The sequence below is a fragment of the Pipistrellus hanaki genome (assembly GCF_964339955.1).
Source record: "Pipistrellus hanaki genome assembly, chromosome: 9".
Taxonomy (NCBI): domain Eukaryota; kingdom Metazoa; phylum Chordata; class Mammalia; order Chiroptera; family Vespertilionidae; genus Pipistrellus; species Pipistrellus hanaki.
In genome coordinates this window covers 80,008,031-80,026,960 of record NC_140511.1, presented here as the reverse complement: position 1 = coordinate 80,026,960, position 18,930 = coordinate 80,008,031, and the positions used below count along the sequence as shown (strand labels likewise).

The window sequence follows — 18,930 nt, the reverse complement described above, 5'->3', positions numbered from 1 at the left end:
TTTTACAGAGAGGAAGGGAGGGAGATAGAAATGTCGACGAGAGAGAAACATCGACCAGCTGCCTCTTGCACACCCCCTGCCGGGGATGTGCCCACAACCAAGGTACATGTCCCTGACCGGAATCGAACCTGGGACCTTTCAGTCCGAGGACCAACGCTCTACCACTGAGCCAATCCGGTTTCGGCTCGAGGTCATCTTTTAATGCAATGCCCTGACCTTCCTTCAAACCCATTTTATAGACAAGGAAAACCAAGGCCAGGTAGGTGAGACGACACAGCTAGTGAGGACTGGTAAAAGAACTTTCCAAAATAAGTATATATTTTAGAATATATTTTTATTGATTTCAGAGAGGAAGGGAGAGGGTGACAGATAAAAACATCAATAATGAAAGAGAATCATTGACTGGCTGCCTCCTGCATGCCCCCAACTGGGGATCAAGCCTGCAACCGAGGCCTGTGCCCTGACCTGACCGGGAATCCAACAGTGATCTCCAAGTTCACAGGTCAATGCTCAACCACTGAGCCATACCAGACAGACAGTAAAAGGACTTTTTTGAACTTTGTAAATGATTTCAAGTGGGTTTAGCACAAATGATTTCTGCTTGGCAAAAATCGTGTCCGGGGAGTACTTCAATTACTTTTTAAAAATATATATATTTTATTGATTTTTTACAGAGCAGAAGGAAGAGAGATAGAGAGCTAGAAACATCGATGAGAGAGAAACATCCACCAGCTGCCTCTTGCACACCCCCTACTGGGGATGTGCCTGCAACCAATGTACATGCCCTTGACAGGAATCGAACCTGGGACCTTTCAGTCCGCAGGCCGACGCTCTATCCACTGAGCCAAACCGGTTTTGGCTTCAATTACTTTTATATTTGTTTCAGCGTGCCTATCTTTTCAGAAAGGAGCAAAATCTTAAGATTCCATTGTTCATAAATAAATAAAATCTTAAATCCAGGGATTCAGGCGAAACCCATTCTTCACATTGCCCTTTCTTGGCCATTTCGGGCATTGCCCTGGTAGAAGCAGGCCGACCTCTTCCTGGGCAGTATCACCTAACGGTTGCCCTCCGGCTGCTCTGCTCTGTTCGGAACCCAGGCTAGGATACCGTTCATCTCTGAGCTAGCTTCCCAGTCTGGGAGAACAGTGCCTGTTTCTTTAAGCTGGAGTGGGGATGGGGGGTCACACACGATAATGTGCTATTAGTGCAAACAGGGCACTTTCTAACTTTGCTATTATTGGGGCCTAATTCTTTTCTCTTCCCAAGCAAATCGCAGTTCACTTTAGATTTAGCTCATGACCAAGGAGAAACCCAACGGTGCCAGGCCCTCCCCGCCCCCACCCCCTCTTAAGGCGGTGAGTGGGCCGGTATTCTGGCTGATACAGGAGAGGAGCTGAGAAGGAGCTGCAGGGATGACTGTTCTGAGAATCTGATTTGTGAGCAGGCGGTCTCCATCACATGCACCATGGAGATGCTCGGGGGGAGAGAGCCGGCCTACCTGCCCGCCGGAGCACGGGAGGGAGCGGGGATGGGAGGAAGACGCGTTTGAGAGGAGATGAGCTGGAGGCGCTGGAAGAGGAAAATCTGACCAGGAAAACGGAGACTGAAGATCGGGAGCCTCCTGGGCGGTGACTGCCGTTAGAGGAAGGATTGCGCGTCCTGGGGGGTCAGATTGTGGACGGAAACGGAGCAGGGACAAAGGTGGGCTGTGCAAACTGCGGAGACCGAGCCGGGTAAGCGGCGGAGGGCGGAGGGGCGCCCGGCGGCCTGGGGGTGGCCGGAAGGCGGGGTCGCAGGGGCCCCCGCGGGGAGGCGGGGAGGGGGCTGGGAGCCGGGCGCCCGGCCGCCCATGCGTTGGCCCCGGGGAAGGTCAGCGACCCCGGACCGGGAAGCCGCGCGGAGGACAGAGCGGGGCCGCCGTTGCCATGGCGCCGGGCGGGGAGGGGGCGCTTCGGGCCGGGCCCGGGTCCCGCGGGGCCGCGGCTCCAGATGGTCCCGGGCCTCCCGCGGGAGCCGGCGGCCTGCGGCGGGGAAGCCATTGTCCTCCTGCCGCCGCCACGCGCCCCCCGCACCCCGCGCCCCGCACCCCGCGCCCCGCGCCCCGCACCCCGCACCCCGCGCCCCGTGACAGCGCCGCCCGCCCCGCCGCCTCCGGGCGCCGCGCGTGGCCGGGCTGCAGGCGCCTCGCCGCCCAGCGCCCCCGCCGCCCGCGCCGCCCGCTCCGCGAGGTAGGTCCGTCCGGGGCGCTTTGTCCGCGGGGCGGCCGGCGCTTTGTGCAGCCGCGTGCGGGCGGCGGGGCTGGGGCTGGGCTGGGGCTGGGGTTAGGGTCGGGGCTGGGGGCTGGGGCTGGGGCTGGGCTTGGGGTTGGGGCTGGGGCTGGGGTTGGGACTTGGGTCGGGGTCGGGGTCGGGGTCGGGGTCGGGTCTCAGCTCCCGCCCGGCGCCGGGAAGGGATGGAGATCCTGGGCCGGGCGCTGGGTCCGGGGTGCGGGCGGCGGGTCCGGGCTGGGGCTGGGGCTGGGGCTGGGGCTGGGGCTGGGGTCGGGGTCGGGGCTGGGGCTGGGGCTGGGGCTTGGGGTTGGGGCTGGGGCTGGGGCTGGGGCTGGGGCTGGGGCTGGGGCTGGGGTCCGGGCTGGGGCTGGGGCTGGGGCTGGGGCTGGGGCTGGGGTCGGGGTCGGGGCTGGGGTCGGGGTCGGGGTCGGGTCTCAGCTCCCGCCCGGCGCCGGGAAGGGATGGAGATCCTGGGCCGGGCCCCCCGGTGCGGGGTGCGGGGGGGGGGGGGGCCGGAGCCCCGAGGGGAGCCTGGGAGGGGGGTGACCGCGCGCTCAGGGTCCGGCCGCCGGGGCTCGGAGCGCGTCTGACAGCGCCGGCCGCTCGCGCTGGAGGCTCCTGGGCGGACGGACGGGTGGACGGACGGACGGGCCGGCTCCGGTCCAGGCGCTGCGGACACTGAGCCGGCTTCCCCCGGAGGGCGGCTCGGGGCCCTCGGAGCCGGGGAGAGGCTCCTGGCCTCCGGGGCAGCTGCCCCGTGCTCTCCCTTGTGCTCCGCGCGGTGTGGGTGTGGGAAGGGGACGCAGCGGGCTCTGGCGCCCCGGACACTGGCGGAGCGAGAGTGCAGCCCCTTGGGGCGATGGGGAGGCTGGGGGTGAGGGGTCCCTGCGGCCGAGACGTCCAGGGGGTTGGGGTCCACCCCGCACAGAACTGCCTGGCGAGGCCTCCTCCTGGGCTGCTCCAGCCCCAGCACCACATGCGGCCTTCACCGCCCATCCATCTGGCTCCGGGGCCTGCCCCCCACTAACCCCGTGGCACTGCGGGCTTGTCTGGCTGCAGGCTGGCCCCTGCCCTAACCTGCTACGTGTTGTCTCCCGGAGTTGTTGCTCCCCGCCCGCCCCTTCCACAAGCTGCCACATTGCAGCGCCGGAGCCGGTCCAGACACGGACAGGGCACCCACAAACCAGTTTTCCCTGAAGATGAAGGGGCAGTGGGAGCGCCAGGGATGTGTCTTAGCTTGAGGTGCTGGCAGCCTCTCAGCACAGGCAGAACAGCAAAGGATGAGGGAGGAAAAGCTACGGTGAGCCTGAGGCTTGTCCCTCAGAGAGACTGGGGAAACCGGCGGGAGCAAAGGGCGTGAAAATTAGTCTGAATGGCTCTGCCCCCGGAGAGGGTCCTAAAGGAGATCACATGGAAATGCAGCCCCTCTCTTTGCCCCGAGCCGAGTTCCTCTGCTTGCTTCGTGAGGAACCGGCTGGAGTGTCACATGGGGTCCTGTTTGCCCCCCAGACCCTCCGCTGCCGGAGCACCTCTTCCTTCTGCTCTTCCAGGAGCCCCGAGGGTACCGGTGAGGCCCTTTCCTGTTCGCTCTGTGCCGGTCCTCTCCGACTCTGAGTCCGATGAGATTTGTACTTTGCCAAAGTCCCCATCGCTTCCCATCTATTATTCATCCGGCTGTCATGTGCCCCGCTCCCCTCCCCGCAGCCCCACGGCCACAGCCTCCCCTCACATCTGTGACTCGCCCGTGTCGGGACATCAGCTCAATTTGTCTCGTTAGCTCCATCCGTCTTCATTTTCCTGCCGCTGCCGGAGGCTCCGGGCTCCCTGTGGGTCGTGAGGCTTCGGAGCGGAAGCTATATTTGGGTTGAGCACGGACGCTGACCTCAGGGCACACGGACCCCCCTGGACGCTGTGTCTCCTCAGCCCTCCTGGCTCCTCTCACCAGCCCTGGCTGCTCCTTGTCTTTGGACAGCATGGCCCCCCGGGTGCGGTCCCCACACCGTAGCTCTCATGTCACCTGGGAACAGGGCAGAAATGCAGATTGCCAAGCCCCACCCCAGGCCTACGCTATCCGAGATTCCAGGGGCAGGCCCTGTGATCTGTTTCCATGCCTCCCCCGGCCGCCCCAGGTGTGATTCATGCCCGTTTGAGCCTCCGTGGGCCTGTAGAGCTCAACCCTGACAGACCTCCGCAGAGGGGCTTCTCTGGCCCATCTCATTCTTCCCTTTGGCTTGTCTGTAGCTTTAAGAAAGACATTAATACAAAGGGAAAAAAAAAATTATGGCCTATTCAATTCGATCTATCTTTATTAAATATCTATTGTGCTGGGCGTGGAGAAGGCAGCTCCTGTCCTCGCTGTGTTAGAAGTGGAGCAGCAGAGACACATAAACAACTAACGGTAACACAACGTGATCAGTGCCATAATAGCAGCCAGCTGAGGTGCCGCCGGAGCACAGAGCGGGAGTGATCAGCTCCGAGGGAGGTAAAGAATTAATCAGGAGGAGGATGTGGTGAGAGGAGGAATTAGGGAACGAGACAGGCTCTAGCCCCAGGGACAGGTTTTCTAGCTTTGAACGCCAGCTAACGGGGGGGGGGGGGGGGGGGGGGGGGGGGGGGGGGAAGGGGAAGAGGGGGGACGGGGGCGGGGGGAGCAGCTGCCGTGAGGATGCACCGGCTGAGCAGTCCGGAGGCTTCGCGGATGTAGCAGGGCCCCAGCTTGCAGCCCGCAGAGTTGGCTTTGCTGCAGTGGGAACAATGTAAGCTACTTGGGTCCGGCCTCGAGGTCAGTGGCTAAGAATAAGGTGCCAGTGCCCCGTAAGCGGGATTAGCTGCCGGGCCACCCTCTCGCCAGCGTTCAGGAACCCACGGTGGAGGAGAAGGTGGACCAGTCTCCGGTGCAGAGACAGTCGGGGGTCCTGGGCGCCGGGGGTGGGGTGGGGTGGGGGGGGAGCAGGCAGACTGAGGAAACGTGAGCCCGGAGACCCAGATCGTAGGCAGGCAATGACGCGCTCAGCGAGAAGGAGCCAGAGCAGGACCTGTGCAGAACGCGCCCGAATAGAAAGCTGTGGGGCTCAGAGGTGGCAGCGGGAACACGGGCAGAGAACACAGCACATTCTCCCCGAGTCCAGGGACTGCACCGCCCAAATGCTCGGAAACCCAAACTCAGAAATAGGGAGACGGGGCCCTCGGAACCAGCAGAGAGCAGTGTTTTCACGTGCAAGTCTATGGGATCGACTCCTTGGAGTGCCAGCAGGGGAGCCTGAGGAGGAGCTGTGACCTACAGACACCAGTGCCATCTCGGTTCCTTTTCCTTTTTTCCGTTGTTTTGTTTGTTTTTTAGGTGTGTTTTTATTGATTTCAGAGAGAGGAAGAGACAGATAGAGGGATGAAAGAGAATATTGGTCTTCTGCCTCCTGCATGCCCCCTACTGGGGATCGAGCCCTCAACCCGAACATGTGCCCTAATCAGGACTCGAACTATGACCTCCTGGTTCACAGGTTCAACCACTGAGCCACACCAGCCAGGCTCTGCTCCTTTCCTATATGGCAACATCTCCAGAAACTTAGGACACAAGACATGTATGTCAAAACTTGATTTGGCCAAAGGCCCATTCAAGTGGCTGAATTTTTATTTGGAAAAAGGGGAGGTTCCAACTCCATTCTTTCTCCCAAATAATAAGATTCCACATAGATCTGACCGGTTTGGCTCAGTGGATAGAGTGTTGGCCTGCAGACTGGGGGGGGGGGGGAGGGGGTCCTGGGTTCGATTCCAGCCAGTCGAGGTTATGTACCTTGGTTGCAGGCACATCCCCAGAGGGAGGTGTGCAGGAGGCAGCTGATCGATATTTCTCATCGATGTTCCTGGCTCTCTATCCCTCTCCCTTCTTCTCTGTAAAAAAATCAATAAAAAATATTTTTAAAAAGAAAAATAAAGATTCCACATAGAGACTATAACAGCCAGCCCTTGCTGGGAGGTCTGGATCCTGTGAAGGCTGGGCCCCGATAGGATTCCTTGGGCGGACCACGTTGGAGCCCCAAAAGGAAGCCTGAGCAGTCCACCTTGAGGTTCTTGCCAGCTTAGGGGTGGCCCAGGGACACACGGCAGCTTGGAGGTCAGGCCAGGCAGTCAGTCCACTTCTTTACGTCTCTGCTCTTTGTGGGGCGCAAAGGCGTGGAGCAGGGTTTGGAGTCCTCTCAGGCCTTCCAGGCAGGCCAGGAAGGAGACCAAAGGGGGTCGTGGGGCCTAGAGAGAGATGGGAAACGCAGGCCCGCCTGGGGGAATCCAGATCAGTGATTTATGAACCAGTCTGCTGGCCACTCGCTGGGGGACTGGCGTTAGTGCGTTTGTGAGTCCTGATCTAAGGAAAGGGGCATGGAAACAGAAGACCAGGGGGCATGCACGGAGGAGTTTTCGAGGGGAGGTGTGCGCAGGGAGAGTGTCCATCCCAAAGCTGAGCGTGCGCGTGGCCGCTGGGGAGGGGCTGAGAAGAACGGAATGGAAAAGGTCGCGGGCTGTAGGCTGCTCCCCAGTCCAGCTGGGAGGTGACTAGCACGGGTCATGCCTGGCCCACGCCACTCTTTGCTCAGGGTGACTCAACTCTGACCTGGAGTTTATTTTTATATAAATATTTACAGAGCAAATTCAGAAGAGCCTGGTAGGGAAACGGTGGACTTAATATGAGAGAGGAGGCCTCGTGAAAGTAAGCTTCTGTTACAGGAGTGAAAGCCCAAATCTAGGAACCCAGACCTTCGCTCCTCTCTCCTCATCGGGGCCACTCCCGGGGAAGCCCTGTGCGCACTTTCTCTTCGGGAGAAAGGGGCGGGCAGACAGTGCTGACCTTCACATGGGTCAGGTTCAGCTTCAGGGAACCGGTTAACGACAGAAGCCAAGTTCTGCCTCTGTGTGCCCGTGGGAACACACCTCCCTACCCACGCATATCTCACCTCCCACGCCTTCTTCCTCCCCAAACCACACGAGAAACACACACACACACCACACTCTGTACCTCCTCTCCAGAACCAGAAACTGCCAAGATCACAGGCCTGACCCTAGGAAGGGCTGCTAAGGAGTAACATGTGTCTTTGTATTTGAGAGGTACTAGGACAGTGAGTAATGCAGAATTTGGGGTTCAGATACAGTTCCAGAACCAGCCAGCCCCTCCATTGCCTTGGATGGCTGCTGAATGCTGAGTTACACGGGAACTTTGGACGGTAGATGTTTTTTTTAAATTCCCTAGCAGCTAACCTGAAGCTCATTGGTTAGTTTTGAGAAGGACAGAGTTTGCGTAACGTAGAGTTGTAAGTTGCTCTGGCAAGCACGCTGGTCCTGATCTCCCAGCCTGGGCCCGGGAAGGAAACGAGGAATAAGAGCCCCCGGGAGCTTACAACATGTGAACGTTGTGATTGCGAGCTTGTCCTCCAAGGTCACTAGAGAAACTCAGCTTCAAAACCCAGCTCTGCCCCTTCCAGCTGTGTGACCTTGAACCGCGACTTAACGTTCACGGTGCCACTTTTTCATCTGAGAAATGGGCATGATAATGGACCCATGGGTTCTGATGGGCTGATGCATGTGTCACAGCTGGCATTTACCAAGCACCTAGTACGTATTCCCTGTCACAAAATTTTTAGGGAAAAAAAAGGGGGTGGGGGGAAGGAGAGAGAACCGTACTGCGTCCTCCTCTGAACTCCTGGCACCATCAGGGCATCCCTCTTCCTGGTGCCTCAGAGATGCGTCTCAGCTCGAGAGCAGGATCTCCGTCTTTCCATCTCGAACCGCCTGCAGGGCCTAGGAGGCGGTCTTATGTAGAGGAGGGACTCGAGCAAACTGTGAGGCCTCCTGGGAGTAAAAGAACTCTGGTCTGCGCTCATTGTGGCTCCAGGGGCCCCCAACTGCGTCCTGCAGTTCCCCTGGTGCACGCACTGCCCTCCGGAACCATGCTGACAGCATCGCCACGGTCAGCCCCAGCTCTGTCCATGGTCCCTCCCGGCCCGAGGCCCTGGAGCCCTCCCCGCCCACTGCTTCGCTCTGAGCCACTGCTGCCTTCCTGCCGCATTCCACTGCATCCTGGCCCCCACCAGGAGGGCGTGCCCTCTGCACCGGGGCTCAGTTCCACGGACAGAAAGACCAGCCACCACCATCGCTGGCCATCGGGAGAGCGAGCGGGTCTTGGGCAGGAGGAGGGAAGCACGGGGTGCGTGGTGGGCTCGGTGGCCCCACGATGCCCCCCAGCAGCCATATCCCCCCTCGCAGGAGCAGGAGACCCCCCCGCCGCCATGAGCAGCACCCTGTCACCCACAGACTTCGACAGCTTGGAGATCCAGGGCCAGTACAGCGACATCAACAACCGCTGGGACCTGCCCGACTCGGACTGGGACAATGACAGCAGCTCCGCCCGCCTCTTTGAGAGGTCCCGGATCAAGGCCCTGGCAGGTGAGATGAGGGGAGGCCCGGGGAGATGCTGAGGACGCTGGGGACGGAAGCCTGTCACGGGGAGGCCGTTAGCTTCACGGAGGGCAGCCTTCCTCAGCTGCTGACGGACGTGGCCAATCCAGGTCGCCCTGTCAAGACCCTGGTCCCCAGCTCCGGCCTTCAGAACCAACGCCACGCAACCCAGAACACGCCCCGCTCCCCGGCCCCAGCGGAGGGAGGGCCCGCTGACTCCGGGGCTGAGCTGTGTTCCCCTCCGCACTCCGCTGACTTTTTGGCCTCTGTCCCCGAGTCATGGCCTCCGTTCTGTTGCCCTTAGTCTTGCTGTTGGCTTCCACCCACCTCTCCTTCACCTTTCGTCCCCTTGTGTCCTCCCTGATTCCCACTGTCACCTCTCACACCTGTTCTCTCCCCGCCACACCCACCCCGCCCATCATCCTCCCCTCTCCCTCCCACCTGCTCCCTCCACCTGCCGCCTGTTCCTCCATTGTTCCACCTCCCTCTTCCCTGGGGCAGGTGCCCTCTCCCCTCCCCGGGTTTGCTCTCTGCCTGGCCCCTGCCCTCCCCTCCGGCCTGGGCTTTCCCCTTCGGCTCCTCCGAACTCAAACAAACCCGTTGGACGGGCCTCCCTGCGTTCCCTGGGAGGAGTTGTCATGGCGACAAGAGTGCGGCTGCCACCTGACACTCCTAGCGGATGGCCTGGCCCGCGTGGGGCTGAGTCACCCACACACCCCGAGACTACCCACCCCAGCAGACTGCCCTCCTCCATCCCCCCGTGCGTTCCCACTGGCTGACTGGCCTCCCTGCCAAGTGCAGTGGGAGAGGTCCCACCCACTCCCTCCTGAGAGGCAGTGCTCCCGGCGTGGGCCGGGTGGCTTTCTGGGAGAAGGGAGACCCTGTCGGGGTTGGTTCCCAAACCCGGCCACATTCTCACAGAATCCACCGGGGCCGTTTTTACAAGCTCGACTGCCAGTTCCCTTCCTGGGCACTTGGGTTAGAGTCCTTAGACCTACCGTCCTGGGGACCCCTTATCCTTTCCTCGTGGGCTTCTCTGTCCGGGTTGGGTCTTCCGGCTGGCTGGGGAACACCCGTCCCTGTGGGTGGGAGAAGACAGACACGGGGTGTGGGGGAAGGTTTGCCTGGCGTCCCGGCTCTGGCTGCACGCGGCCCCCGGAGCTGTCCTGATGTCTGAGCACACGCCACGCGCTCCCAGGACCCGGGCGGTGTCTGTGCGCCCACGCTGCCCCTGGCCCCTGAGGAGCCTCTCCTATGAGCTCTGCTTTGCACTGCACCTGGCATCAGGAGGGCCAGACAGATGCTGAAGGGATGCGGAGGGGAGAGGCAGGGGGGTGTAGGGAAAGAGCTGGAGCCCAGAGCCGGTGGGAAGGGCGTCTGGCAGGTGGCTCAGCGGTGGGAGTCCTGGGGGCCTGGGCTGGCCTGGCGGGGGCCCCTGGGGCCCAGTGTCGGGAAAGGGGTGGGACTGGAGGCGATGATGACAAGTGGGAGCAGAACAGGGATTTCACAGATACAGGGGCAGATACAGGGGCGTAAGGAATTTCTCTTTCTCTGCTCTCTGAGCTGGGGATCAAAGCCCATGTCCTGCCCTAACCGGTTTGGCTCAGTGGATAGAGCATCGGCTGCAGACTGAAGGGTCCCAGGTTCGATTCCCGTCAAGGGCATGTGCCTTGGTTGTGGGCACATCCCCAGTGGGGGGTGTGCAGGAGGCAGCTGATGGATGTTTCTAGCTCTCTATCCCTCTCCCTTCCTCTCTGTTAAAAAACCAATAAAATATATATTTTTTAAATGCCCATGTCCTGCAGGGGCACCTCCCAGAGTCACGGCTGAACCCCTTTGGGAAGCAGGACTCCCCGCCGGGGAATCCTCTCCTGGCTTTTCGGGCCTCTGAGGCTGACGGGCAGGTCTCAGGCCTGCAGTTCCCGCCTCCGCCCCACGGGGCCTGGCCCTGCCCCAGCGGCGGCTCCGCCTCCACCCCTCCCCCGGCACTGTCCAACCTGTTTGTCTGGAGCCGCCTCTGTCTCTCCAGCCACAGCCAGGTGTGCCCTGCTGCTTGTCTGGGCGTCGGGGGACCCAGGCATCCTGTAACTCCTTTTTCTAACGCCTTGAACGGACCACCCCCCTTCACCACCCCCCGGACCCCAGCCTCTGGGATCCCAGGCTCCGGGCAGGCTGACCCTGCGCCCCCGCCCCCGTGCGGGCAGGGCATGGACGCTGGGCGCCCAGCTGTGTAGGAGGCAGCGGGCACCATGAACGGGAACGGCGTGAGCAGGGGCCCGGGGCACAGCCTGAACGGCGCTGGGGAGCTTTACTACGAGGCGGTGGAGGGGTCCCAGAACCCCGGGGGCCTCCTGCTCTCGCCGGCGGCCTTCATTAACCCCGCTCAGTACGCCAGCGTGCTGGACGGCCGCTTCAAACAGCTGCAAGGTGAGCGCCGGCCCGGGGAGAGGGGCGGAGGGGTCCCCGGCGCGGGGAGGGGAGCCAGCGCGGAGAACGCCGGCTGTGACTCAGGCGTTGGTGCTGGGAGCCGGTGAGCCAGGGGAATCATTACAAGTGGCCAGGAAATCCGCAGGTGCTGACAGCAGGGGGAGGCTGCGACCCACCCTCTGGAAGGGCCTGTGTGCGCGTGGGAGTGGGTGTGACCGCGAGGTCCCCCGGGGAGTGCAGTGACCACGGGGGCGGCCGGCGGCCGGCGGGCTGAGCAGGGCAGCGCCCGGGGCTGCAAACAGGAGGCCTCCCTAGGTCCCACTGAGACGCTCACGGGCAGCGGGTCTGAAGGAGGGCCTGCCGGTGTCTGGGAAGGAGAGGGCAGGGAGCCGGAGGCCTGGGAACAGGCTCGCTGGCGGTGCCCGCGTCCTGAGTGGGCCTGAGCCTGTGTGGGAGCTGGGCAGCGTGTCAAAGGGAGCCGGTGCGGGCAGGCTCCGGTATGAGTCTGAGCAGGCGCGGGTCCGTCTGGCACCGAGTTTCCGTGCGCTTCTGGAAGCCGCCTCGGGTGGCTGGGGGTGTCTGTGGATGCCGCGGACGCCTGGTGAAGTGACGTCTGTCTCCGGTGCCGGGCTGTGCACATTGCTCTCCCGGCCGCCACCGTCCCCGCGTCTTCCCCGTCATCCTGTCCGCGGGCCCAAACGGCCTCCCCACGGGGTGCCTGGCGGGGACACCCCGGGGGCCCGGGAGTGGCAGGGGGTCCGGGACACCCCTGGCTCAGTCGGCAGACCCTGAGAGGAGGCCCCGGAGCGCCCGGGCTGGCCCAGGCGCAGGGCTGGAGGCAGGAGAGACAGGACCAGACACGGGCGTGCCATGCCTTCGTGGGTGAGGTGCGGAGGAATGTGAGGTTCAGGGATGAGTGCTCTCGGTTCCTGAGATGCTGGTGCTGAGAGGGAAGCGAAAGCGGCCCTTCAGGTCCCGCCGCCGGGGCCGGGTCCTCGCCCGGGGCTCCGGGCGGACAGAGCCTCGGTGACCGAGCGCATGCAGGGCCTGCGCGTCCCCCCGCACGCTGTCGCCGGCGGCGTTCTTAGTTTCCCTTTCCCCGTGGAGCCGGAGCATCCCTCGCAGCACCCTCCCCGGGGACCAGGCCGCAGGACGTGTCCTTTTTGGAGATTATCGGCATTTGCCTCTGCCCGGCTCCGCCCCACGCGCACCCCGTGTCTCTCGGGCTCCCTCTCTCCCCGCCCCCCACCCCAAGGTCTGCTTTCTCTCCTCGGTGTTGGGAGGTGGGGGTCCTGGGCCCACATCCCTGCGGCCGCTGAGGGAGCCCAGCTCGGGGACAGCAGGAGAGCGAGCTGGTCCTGGCAGCCTGCGGTCTGTCCTGGCACATCTCCTGGTCCAAGGTGACCAGACGGCCCGCTTTTGGCGGGACAGTCCCGAATTTCAGCAATTTTTTTGCGTCCCACGGCGTTTTTAAAAAAGTCCCGATTTTTGGAATCTTTCCAAAAACCGGGACTTTTTTTTTTTTTTTTAATATATTTTATTGATTTTTAACAGCGAGGAAGAAAGAGAGATAGAGAGCTTAGAAGCATCAATGAGAGAGAAACATCGGCTAGCTGCCTCTTACACACCCCCGACCGGGGATGTGCCCGAAACCAATGTACATGCCCCTGACCGGAATCGAACCTGGGACCTTTCAGTCCGCAGACCGACGCTCTACCACTGAGCCACACCGGCTTCGGGACTTTTTTAAAACGCCGAGGGACGCGGGGAAAATGGTTGAAAATCGGGACTGTCCCGCCAAAAGAGGGACGTCTGGTCACCTTATTCTAGTAGCCACTTGCAAGAGCCGCTGCTGTACGTTATCTCCGCACCCTCCCCTCTGCCCGCCGCCCGGAGAGAGCAGCCCCAGGGCCTGCCGGGCCGAGCGCCGCCCTTGGCCTTGGCTGGCGCCTGTGGAGCAGACTCTCCGGGCACCTCGCACACCTGGCCCGTCCACCAGCACAGGGACCTGCTGACGCAGGACGGGCGATGCCCGTTTTATAGATGGGGAGAGTGAGGCTCCGGGCAAGGAAGGACCGGCCGCACCACTGTTACCTGGCCGCGCCCCGACCCCGGTCCCAGCCCTTCCCTCCTGTTTCCCAGCTTCCCCTTCCTCATCCTTCCTTCTCACAGCGTGCGTCTGGCTCTCGTTCTTGTCCTTCCGCTTGCTGGACCGGGCTCATTCCAGTTTCTCCACTTCCCTGCTTTTCCAGTTATTTTCCCTCCCGCCGCCTTCCTTCCCCCGTCCCCGTCCCCAGACCTCACTTCCCGCCTCTCACCCCACGACCCCACAACCCCACCTGCTGGCGGTTGGAAACACTGTGCGTGGGGCGCAGCCGTGACCCCCCGCTGCCCCCGCAGATGAGCGGGAGGCCGTGCAGAAGAAAACCTTCACCAAGTGGGTGAACTCGCACCTGGCCCGGGTCACGTGCCGCGTGGGCGACCTGTACAGCGACCTCCGCGACGGGCGCAGCCTCCTCAGGCTCCTGGAGGTGCTCTCGGGGGAGACACTGGTGAGCGGGCCCCCGGGGAGAGGGGCCTGGGAAACGGAGGCGCGGGGGGCGGGCGGTCTGCAGGGGGCTCCCCTGGAGAGGGGGGTGGCCCCAGGCGGAGGAGAGCCGCCGCCGCCCGCCCGGCAGGGGCCTGGGTTCATGCTGAGGCTTTGCCCCGTGGATTGCCCGGGAGCATTGCTTCAGGAGACGGGAACAGTGGCCCCATTGAGAACATTTCTTCTCCACCCACTCTGCGTGCAGTTAATTCCCTCGGGAATCTTAATCTGGCCCAAGCCGCCGCCTCTGCAGCCTCGGCGTTGGCTCCGTGAACTTGGGCCCAGGCCCGAGGCTGCCCCCGTGCTCCCGAGGGAGGTCGTGGGGGCAGGTGGGCATGGCAGGGCCCCGGAGAGGCGGGAGGGGAGGAGGAGCAGGAGGCCCACGGTCCGTGCCGCTGTGTCCCGGCCCCTCCGCAGCCAAAGCCCACGAAGGGCCGCATGCGGATCCACTGCCTGGAGAACGTGGACAAGGCGCTGCAGTTCCTGAAGGAGCAGAAGGTGCACCTGGAGAACATGGGCTCCCACGACATCGTGGACGGGAACCACCGCCTGACGCTGGGGCTGGTCTGGACCATCATCCTTCGGTTCCAGGTACCCGGGCGCCCTGCCCCGCGCGGGCGCCCTGCACCCGGAGCCGCCCCTGCCCATCCGGGGCGGGATCCATGGACAGCGGAGGGGGTGGGACCCGGTGTGGCCATCAGGGGGCGCTCCTCGCTAACCAGGGTGGAGACTGGGGTGGCCAGGTCCCTGCGGCCTGGTCTCTGTCCTGGGCATGGGCAGTAGGACCTCATGTTGGTCCACGAGGGACCGGAAGTTTTACAAACTGGCTCTTCACCACAGAGGGTTTGGGAACCACATCTTGGGTCTGGTCACTCCCCGTGCCTCTGCCTCTGCCTCTGCTTACCTCCCAGCCCCCCACGCCCTCTGCTCCGAGCAGAGCCCGTCCCGGGTCCGGTGCCACCACTCTCTCCTGGCCTCCCCGGGTGTGGCCTCTTCTGCTCCTTCCAGCCCTGAGCAGGGCTCTGTCCGCTTCACCCTCGAACCCCAGCTCTCAGCGGGTGTTCACTCGCCCGCCCGAAGGTCCCTGCCTGCAGGAACCAGCATCTCCGACTTCCCGCCCAGCTCGGCCGCTGCAGAGCCCTTTGACCCGGGCCCTGCGGCCTCTAGCCCAGGGGGAAGGTCCCCAGGGTCCGTCCCTGCACCCCAATGACAGGGTCTGAGAGAGTTTCTGCCGCCTTCCTTGGAGCCTCTGATGAGTCCGGGAGCCCCCGTCCGGGGAGTCAGCCTCCCTTCCTTCCCTCTTAGATCCAAGACATCAGCGTGGAAACGGAAGACAACAAGGAGAAGAAGTCCGCCAAGGACGCCCTGCTGCTGTGGTGCCAGATGAAGACGGCTGGGTGAGGCGCCGGCGGGAGCGGGGCCGTGGGCGGGGGAGGCCGAGAGGCCGGGCCACACGGGCAGGGCGGGCCCAGGAGCCTTGCCTCGAACCAGGGCTTGGACCCGTTTCCCTCTGCTCATAGGTACCCCAACGTCAACGTGCACAACTTCACCACCAGCTGGAGAGACGGGCTGGCCTTCAACGCCATTGTGCACAAGCACCGGTGAGGAGAAGGGGCCTGTCGGAGCCGCGGGGGGCCGGGGACTGACCCAGGGGCACGCACACACGTTGATGGTGCTCCACAGCCATGGCGAGCAATGAGCGCTGGGAGGAGAGCCAGGATTTAGGGGCGCAGTGCGGCCAAGAAGGCTTGTGAAGGGGAGCCAGGGGTGTGGGCGCGGGGAGCGTGGGTCTGGGGTGCCTGGCTCTGGACACAGTAGACGTAGCAACTTAGGATAGAGAAAGGGGTGGCCTGGCGTTTCCTCTTTAGGACCTTCGGTGTTTTTGACATTTCTAATAATCCTCCCGTCGCAGGCCGGACCTGCTGGACTTCGAGTCCCTGAAGAAGTGTAACGCGCACTACAACCTGCAGAACGCCTTCAACCTGGCCGAGAAGGAGCTGGGGCTGACCAAGCTGCTGGACCCCGAAGGTGGGCAGAGCCGTGGGCGCAGTGCCGAGCCCCCGAGCAGACGGGGCCTCTCTGGGGAGCGATGGAGGTTTCTGGAATTAGCCGGTGGCGACGGCTGAACGTGCTAAACACCGCCCCTGAGGAGCACACTCTGCCGGGGTGAATGCCTCGGTGCAAAACTGCATCCCGGTTTTAAGCATGTGAGGCTGCGGGAAGAAACAGTTGGGCCAGAAATAGCGGAGGCACCAGGCTAGTCCCAGCCCCGCCGGCCGCTCTGTGGCCCGGAGCCGGTCACCTGGCTCAGCGGCTCAGTTTCCTCGTCTTCAAAGCGAGAAGATGGTCCAGGGGGTCCGTCAGGGCCCTTCCTGTTCCCAAATCCTAGGGTTCTGAGTGACGCTGGGTGACCTGGAGGGCTCGGCCAGCGCGGGGCTTACGGTCAGCGGACCCTGCTGATGGGCCCCTGTGGTTCCGATCTTAACGCTGATGAGACCGGGAATGGCCCCTGGGCTCTTGTTCTGTACCTGGCACCGCCCTTGGCATGCTTTCATTGACGTGACCCACACAGCGCGCCCTCTGACCTCAGCGTCATTGCCGCCCTCGGCTGGTGGAAGAGGAGCCGGGGCCTGTGAGGTCAGCTGGCCGGTGGAGCTGAGATTCAGTCAGGCAGCCTGGGTTTCCCTCAATTGCCCTCCCCTGCAGGCCTGGTCGCCCCCTACTGCCCTCCCCTGCTGGCCTGCTCGCCCCCTACTGCCCTCCCCTGCAGGCCTGCTCGCCCCCTACTGCCCTCCCCTGCAGGCCTGCTCGCCCCCTACTGCCCTCCCTGCAGGCCTGGGTTTCCCCAACTGCCCTCCCCTGCAGGCCTGGGTTTCCCCAACTGCCCTCCCCTGCAGGCCTGGGTTTCCCCAACTGCCCTCCCCTGCAGGCCTGGTCGCCCCCCACTGCCCTCCCCTTAGGCCTGCTCGCCCACCAGCTCCAGAGCTGGTTTCCCGGTTCCCGCCGCCCCTCTGAGAGCAGAGAGCAGTCTCGGTGCAGCCGGAAGAGGGAGGAAGGGAGAAGCCCAGTGGCTTCCTGCGGGAGACACTCCCTCTTAAGCTCACCGGGCATCTGGGTCTTGGTTATTTTCTGCCCTTTTTTCCATCCCCCCTTCAATCAATTCCTGTGTGGCTACTTGCTGTCACTGTTCCTAAGGTGAAGGCTCTGGCCGTGGAATTGAGAAGGCACTGCCCACCGCGGGGCAGTAGGCGTGAAGGCTTGTGCCCTCTGACCCGGAGTGGCACACACCAGCTAGCTAGTGATGAACGTAGGCCGGGCACCAGGCTCCTTGCAGAGCATTGGAGAAGCGCACGCAGCTGGGACAGAGGACATGTAAGGAAAGCCACTGTCCCACAGCTTCCTGCAGTGCCTTCAGCGGCTCCGGCCTTCTCCAAGTTTTCAGAGGGGATCTGGAGGGCTTCCGGCCCCCAGTCCTCCCTTCAGGAAGGATACAGTCAGCCTAAGAGAACCCAGTCCTAACCGGTGTGGCTCAGTGGATAGAGTGTCAGCCTGCGGACTGAAAGGTCCCAGGTTCGACTGAGAGAGAGAGAGAGAGAGAGAACCCAAGGCTTTCAGGTCAGAGGCAGCCTTGGCCCTGTGGTGGGAGCTGGTTTGGCCTGATGGTCACTTACTTCCAAGGCCACAGCTGAGCTTCGGCTTTGAGGTCGGATACAGCCTGGACTGTGCCCTTGAGGCCATGAGAACTGGCCTCGCTGCTGGGGCTCATGGGCCTTTCCCCTGCACATTCCCGGTCCGGGGGCTCCATTCTGACCTCTGCTCACTGCCCCTGAGTGTTCTGACTCTGTACACATCTCTCGCGCCCATGAGCCCATGCCCATCCCCACGGGGATGCTGTTCCTTCCTGGTCTTGCTTCCTCCATCAGCTGCATTTGGCAAAAGCTCCTGGGGTTTCTGAGTTTTGTACTCTGCTTATTTCTAAGAGGGGGCGGAAAGTCACCTTTTCATGCCCTTTCAATTCCTACGGTGTATTTGTCCTTTTGCTATGAAGGGAGCTGGCAAGATGTCCACCTTGGAGGCCGGGAGGGCCCGGGGGTTGGGGTAAAAGTAAGGTGACCAGCCGAAACCAGTTTGGCTCAGTGGATAGAGCTGCGGACTGAACGGTCCTGGGTTCGATTCCAGTCAAGGGCACGTACCTTGGTTGCGGGCACATCCCCAGTAGGGGGTGTGCAAGAGGCAGCTGATCGATGATTCTCTCTCATCGATGTTTCTAACTCTCTATCCCTCTCTGTAAAAAAAAAAAATCAATAAAATATATTTAAAAAAAAAAAAAAAAGTAAGGTGACCAAACGTCCCGATTTCTAACCATTTGTCCCGCGTCCCGCGGCGTTTTTTAAAAAAAGTCCTGATTTTCTGTAGGACAAATGGTTAGAAATCGGGACGTCTGGTCACCTTAGGTAAGAGGCTCACGTGGCAGGGGTCCTTCTGGAATCCTGACCCGAGCGCTCTCTCCCCCCAGACGTGAATGTGGACCAGCCGGATGAGAAGTCCATCATCACCTACGTGGCCACGTACTACCACTACTTCTCCAAGATGAAGGCCCTGGCGGTGGAAGGCAAAAGAATCGGGAAGGTAGCGTCCACCGCGGGGCGGGAGGTATCGGGGCCGGAGAAGCCCCCCTCGGGGCCTCACCCCCCTCCGGCGGGGGCGGGCGGGGCTGCGGGGCCGGGCCGGGGCCCGCGGACCCGACCCCATGTCGCTGTCCGGCAGGTGCTAGACCACGCCATGGAGGCCGAGCGCCTGGTGGAGAAGTACGAGTCCCTGGCCTCGGAGCTGCTGCAGTGGATCGAGCAGACCATCGTGACCCTCAACGACCGGCAGCTGGCCAACTCGCTGAGCGGCGTCCAGAACCAGCTGCAGGCCTTCAACTCCTACCGCACCGTGGAGAAGCCGCCCAAGTGAGTGCCCGCGCCCTGCCCGCCGCCGAGAGGAGCTGGTCAGGGTGGCCCTTCCGGAGGCTGCTCTCCCTCGGCTCAAAGCCCTAGAGGCAGTTCCCAAATAAATCCTTAAATGATTTTTTAAAAATATATTTTATTGATTTTTCACAGAGAGGAAGAGAGAGGAATAGAGAGTTAGAAACATCGATGAGAGAGAATCATCGATCAGCTGCCTCCTGCACACCTCCCACTGGGGATGTGCCCGCAA

At 62.3% G+C, this 18,930-nt stretch overlaps 1 protein-coding gene across 2 annotated transcripts in view; it reads left to right on the top strand.

Moving 5' to 3' along the window:
* The first annotated feature begins 1,327 nt into the window (after window positions 1–1,327).
* Window positions 1,328–18,930, top strand: part of SPTBN2 (spectrin beta, non-erythrocytic 2) — a 40,726-nt gene continuing 23,123 nt past the window's right edge. The window contains exons 1-9 of one of the 2 annotated variants that reach the window (XM_084895068.1): window positions 1,328–1,736; window positions 8,523–8,702; window positions 13,542–13,693; window positions 14,146–14,319; window positions 15,034–15,125; window positions 15,249–15,329; window positions 15,641–15,756; window positions 18,245–18,357; window positions 18,496–18,683. In XM_084895068.1, the coding sequence (XP_084751194.1) occupies window positions 8,546–8,702; window positions 13,542–13,693; window positions 14,146–14,319; window positions 15,034–15,125; window positions 15,249–15,329; window positions 15,641–15,756; window positions 18,245–18,357; window positions 18,496–18,683 (1,073 nt within the window). In that variant the 5' untranslated portion in view covers window positions 1,328–1,736; window positions 8,523–8,545. Of the gene's footprint in view, window positions 1,737–8,522; window positions 8,703–10,761; window positions 11,142–13,541; window positions 13,694–14,145; window positions 14,320–15,033; window positions 15,126–15,248; window positions 15,330–15,640; window positions 15,757–18,244; window positions 18,358–18,495; window positions 18,684–18,930 lie in introns of those variants that run through there. The other variant, XM_084895067.1, reaches the window with a different exon arrangement.